Raw genomic sequence first — 6,005 nt, forward strand, 5'->3', positions numbered from 1 at the left:
CTTAAGGAAAAAATTCGTTAAAAAATAAAATCACTCATAAGATGTGTATGTGTACACGATGGAAAATGCATTGAGACATGCATATATGTAATATTATATACGTGCTCGTACATGTACACTAAAATATGTTCATATATTCATCCCAAGCAATGGAAGCATTTTCACAAGTGTTATACGCAACATAATTTACACGGCATCTCCAAACTAACATACAGGAAATTTTGTTTAGGATGAAGCACAGGAAAAATGTTTATTTTTTACCTTATTTGTTCGTATCATTTTTTTTTTTTTTTCATTCTATTTTAAGATTGGCCAACCAAAACCAAGTTGCGTTTAAAAAAAAAAAAAAAAAAAAATGAAAGCAATTAAGTAAATTCCATTGGATTTGCTGACATTTTTACGATATTTACTTAAGTAATAGTAAACAAATTTTCCTTCTGAACATTGGTAAAATACATGCAAAAAATCATGGTAACATTCTGCTTGTGTTTTGTAATGCTTTGTAACGCCTTGTATTGCGTTACATAAGAAAATGTATCTGGGGAGTTGGAAAAATTGTGAATAGGATATATAACAGGCACAAAGACTTTATTTGCGCGAATTAATGGGAAGCAAACACAGTTGTATGAGTTAGTCGTGGCAAATGAATTCCAAATTTATAAATCTTTAGATGCATATATAAGTAACTAAAGAATCCTTATACGATCACAGCTAAAGCAGGATGCACATTTTTCAAATTCTATTACTCTTTTTATTTTATTTTTTTTGGGACACATTGAAAATTTCCTCCCCCCCCCATGTTTTAATTTCGACGAAGTGTTCACATAATGTAGCATTTATAGATATATATATCTATATAAACGTTCTTACAGGGAGAATTACTTATTTATACACAGTACTACATTTATCATTTTTTTTTTTTTTTATTACTTTTTTTTCTACAAATAAATCTTGTCACATATTTCCTTCATTCTTTTGTTCTTTCTTCTCCTCTCTTTTTTTTATTCTTTTTTTTTTTTTTTTTTTTTTTTACCCTCCTACCACTTACGTGTGCCTACGTTGACTATTTTGCGTGAATTCATAATTATGGCTAAATAACTCTAAATGTATTGAATAATTTTGTAACCATTCCTCTTAATTTAAAAGAAAAGCATAAAAAATGGACCCAAGCTCTTATAAAAATTTTCCCGTGTTCTATTTGAAAAAAGAAGGTATACATAGAAAGAAAAATGAAAACAGCACCGAAGGAGAGGCAACGAAAAAAAAGGCCTATAATCCTCGTGTCAAAGAAAACAGCAAAAAAAGCAAAGTAAAAAAAAACATTTCTCTGCCACCTTTACACATCATTTGTACCAAAAAAGTGTAATCACAGGAAGCCTACACTGCGTCCTTCACGTTGTGAATATTCCCACATGTACATTTGAATACTTACACACATATCAAATATTCGACGAGTCTGTGATATGCCTTCAATCCGTCTACACCGTTTTTATTTATTTATTTTTTACTTCTTCCCCTCTTTCGCATGTGTCTTAAAGATCCAAAAAATGTGGAGAATAACAATTTCACTCCAAACTTAAATGAACTGGAAGAATACATTAATAGTTGTTTCAATTTCTTACCATACGAAGAACTAATAGTTGACAATAAGAGGAAATTCACAGTCGAAGGACTTTGTCATTTTTTTGTTTTTTACAATTGTGATAAATTAATATGCTCAATAATAGAAAAACAATGTAAAATTAAAACATTACTTTTTTTCAACCACTTGGACGTCAAAATAGAAAATAAATGTTTTAAAAATGGGGAACATTTTCTAAAACATTTTGTACAAATATGGAATAACTTTTCCATAGTTATAGTACATTTAGAAGATTTATTGAAATCATTCAAGATGTATAATAAAATTACACTCTCCAATTTTGAATGCCCCTCTTATATATTTAATACATTGTGGAAAAAATATATAAATACTTTTACCTATGTAAAAATTATACTCATTCGTAGTGCTTGTGATTATTTGAAATATGACAAAATATTTTGCGAATCGAAGTTTTATGAGTATATATGTCTTAATATTAATGAGGAAGATTCCGAATGTAAAGAAGTTGAGTATGAACGAGGAGTTCCATTTTCTACCCCTAAGGAGGAAGAAAAAGATAAATCAAATGGAAACCTTAACAGCACTGGATTGAATGACTTTCAATATGCTCATACTATTGTCAGTATGGATAATCCATTCAAAATCGAGAAAAATATGAACAACGACTATACCAACACTAATAGCTATGATAATTTAAAGAGATACTCCGTTTCCTTCAAGATGGAAGAAGACGAAAGAGGAAATTTCTGTGAAAACACAAGTGAGCAAAAAAAAGTTAGAGATGGTACCCAGAAAGGAGACATCAATGAAGGCTATTGTGTTAGCTCCCCCTTTTTGATGAATATCGATAATGGAATAGAAAACGGAAAGAATGATAGTGAGCACAGCAATATTATAAGCAACGTTTTGAACAATGGAAATGATATGAGAAAAGACAAAACAGATAATATAAAAAATATAGATGACAAACTTGTTACCGCAGGCCTGAAAATTATAAACATGCTGGACATTTATGACGAGTTTGAGGAAAGTTACAAAAAAGACACGTATTATTATTATCATGAGAAAATAAAGACACTTGTAATGAATGGAGGCAGTACCTCACGGAAAGATATATGTCCAGATTTTGAAATGAATATTCATAACCTGCCCACGGAAATTGAAAATTGTCTGTGTCATGAACAAATACGATGTCGTAAATTTTTTAAAGAAGAAACAGAAATATCTATTTTGAAAAAGTTAAAAGAAATATTAATCGTAAGATATAAAGATATACTATTTAAAGATACACATATAAAGCATTATATTATGAATGAAAAATATGATTGCTTGAGGGTGTTATATTTATTTTCTCTTCATTTAAACACAACAGAACATTTTTGCAATATATTTTTCAACACAGCCGAAGAAATAGGTGTTGATATAATAAAAGATGTAATTAAAAGTAGGAACACTTTGAACATGTTGTATGATTCACTTATACGATTAGTAAATTACAAATTAAATATTGATAGAATTATTATCATATCATTTCGATATTCTTCCTATTTTACCAAAAAATGGAAAGAAGTGTTTGAGCACTTTTTAAACAAGGGAACACATGCAGAAAGTTACATGCCAGTGATACTTAGTATTTACTTGAACAACTTGATGGTGATGTATAATGCAGGTTTGAAAAAACTTAGAAAATATTATATTATAAATAAGCAATTTAAAAAGGGAAGGAATAAAAAAAATTGCGCACTTTTTGAAAAAAATTGGAAGAGTTTTTGCAACGAATCACTAATTGAAGGAATGGAACTGGAGAGCACAATTTCAACCGACAGTGATACTGTATTGTTGATGAAAAAATATTTGAAAAAAAAAAAAAAAAAAAAAAAATTTACCCATAGTGATGAGTTATTACATATGCGTCGTATGACACAAAGTGATGAAGGTACACATCGTAAATATTACGATGAAACTTTTTTTGAAAAAAATGATAAACAGGATTATATCCGAAACAGTGATGGTGAAAGTAGCTGTAGCTCTGTCGATAAAAATATACTTGTACATTCGAAAAAAATTGAAAATCTATTTAAAAAATATCACGACATAGGGAAATATATTATGAATATTATAACAATTATACTGAGCCTTTTTAAATACTTAAGTGACAAAGAAAAATTTGAAAAATATTATCGAATTTTTATGTGTAAAAGATTAATAAATGATAAGAATTTTAATATAGTTCTGGACATAAAAATATTTAAAACACTTAAAAAAGAATGTGGTCCACAATTTACCAAAAAAATTGAAACTATATTGAAAGATATGAAAATTTCAAGTAAAGGTATGCATGAATTTTACAAGGAATATCCACACAACGGTATAAGATTACTGAAAAAGAAACAGTATTCAGTTAACGTCATATTTAATGATGCATGGGACTATAACAAAATAGATAATGATAACATTATATATCCCCAAATCATAAAATTATGCAACGATTATTTTTGTAAATATTATGCACATGCTAATAAAGCTAGAAATATTAAGTTTCTTCCATTATATGGGCTATGCACTTTGAAAGTGAATTTTGAAAGAATAAAAAAAAAAAAATACTCAAATTCGGACAACAACCCATTAGCCAGCCAGGATCCGTGTGAAGACATTCTCCAATCTGCAACAGGCTCGACACTGGAGAAGAATGGTGAGCTCATCGAAAATTTAAATTGTAACGCGCCCTCTTTGGATAAAGATGACCATAACTATAATGATAATTATAACAACAAGAAGAGGAAGTTCCACTTTACGGTTACCACACTGCAGGCCACTGTTTTGCTACTGTTTAATGAAAAATATGAGTATAGCACATACGAACTAGCTAATTTGACAAATTTCCCAAAAAATAATTTAATAGAGCATTTACAAGCCATATACAATGGTGAAGATACGAACATTTTGATTTATGATAAAGTAAATGAAATATTCAAATTAAATTTATGCTTCAAGGCAAACAATAAATATTTAATAGTCAATTATTTAGACCAGACATATATGGATAACACTGCTATACCTGCATTAACACAGGAGGATGATGAATTTGAGGACAGAAGTTTACACATTGATGCAGCTATTGTGAAACTTTTAAAATCATGTGGAAAATCATCCGAGAGGGAAATATATTCATACGTACACCAAAAAGTTAACAGCATTTCAAATGAACAAATTAAAAACAGATTGACATCCCTGCTAAATAGGGAGTATATATCCTTCCAAAATAATAGTTATTTTTACGAGTTGTAAAAAAAGTTATGCAATTTGTGTTTTGTTTTCTGTATCTCTGGGTATATATAATACCTTTTGGTTTACATGCATGCACTTGTTTCATAATATTTTGCACCTGTTTTTTTTTTTTTTTTTAATTCAATTGATTTATTAAAAATTCACACCTGTCCGTTTTGCAACGGACCTTTTTGCCCCACATATGTAATTGTTCATGTCATATTGACAGATGAGCACACTTTTCTACTTGATGCTTTGAGTAATATTTGTTTTACATGATGTTTGAGAAAATTTCGTTTCTTTTTTTAGAAGAACTTCCTTTTTATTATTATAATTGAATACGCAAATATGCGTGTCACACATAAAAGTGAGCTAGCATATATACATATTTACACATATAAGCAAGTGAGCAAACATGCGAAACATTAAAATGGACATCAACGTATAATTGTTAGAAATGCATGCTTCTTATCATATTATACAATTATGATGAAAACCGAAAATTGGAAAGAAAACATATTTAATCGTCCCGTATCCAACAACAAATATAAATATTTATCATAATTTAATTAAAATTTCTCAAAAAAAAAGTGTTCAATGTTATAATGAACAATTTTTAAACTACATAGAAAAAAAATTGTTAAAGCATTTGTGAAAACAAATGAACTAATATATTTTTATCATTGTATTTTAAATCAAAAGGGGATATAATACATACATATATATTATGTATGAATATATCTGCACATGCATGTGCTTGTACATACATGTGTGTACATATTGACAAAATGAGAATTCAAAAAGAAAATAATAACATTACAGCATGACTTGACAAAAATGGTAACACATGATAAATCATACGATATAATGTGTATAGGAAAAAAGCTAAAAAATTACCATAAAATGAAAAATTAAAAAAAAATTATAGTATAAAGATGAAAAGGTAAAAAAGTATAAAGGTGAAAAGGTAAAAAAGTATAAAGGTGAAGAGGTAAAAAAGTATAAAGGTGAAGAGGTAAAAAAGTAAAAAGGTAAAAAAGTATAAAGGTGAAGAGGTAAAAAAGTAAAAAGGTAAAAAAGTATAAAGGTGAAGAGGTAAAAAAGAATAAAGGTGAAAAAGTAAAAAAACACATGT

General features: G+C 28.3%; 1 protein-coding gene across 1 annotated transcript; it reads left to right on the plus strand.

Moving 5' to 3' along the window:
* Positions 1 to 1,159: 1,159 nt before the first annotated feature.
* Positions 1,160 to 4,891, plus strand: PGO_111830 (hypothetical protein, conserved; the record flags this gene model as incomplete). The annotated part of the gene is made up of 2 exons (XM_028688521.1): positions 1,160 to 1,211; positions 1,539 to 4,891. The coding sequence occupies 2 exons, from the start codon at positions 1,160 to 1,162 to the stop codon at positions 4,889 to 4,891; spliced, it is 3,405 nt and encodes a 1,134-aa protein (XP_028544322.1).
* Positions 4,892 to 6,005: the final 1,114 nt, after the last annotated feature.

This window comes from Plasmodium gonderi (assembly GCF_002157705.1).
Source record: "Plasmodium gonderi DNA, contig: Chr11, whole genome shotgun sequence".
Lineage (NCBI taxonomy): Eukaryota > Apicomplexa > Aconoidasida > Haemosporida > Plasmodiidae > Plasmodium > Plasmodium gonderi.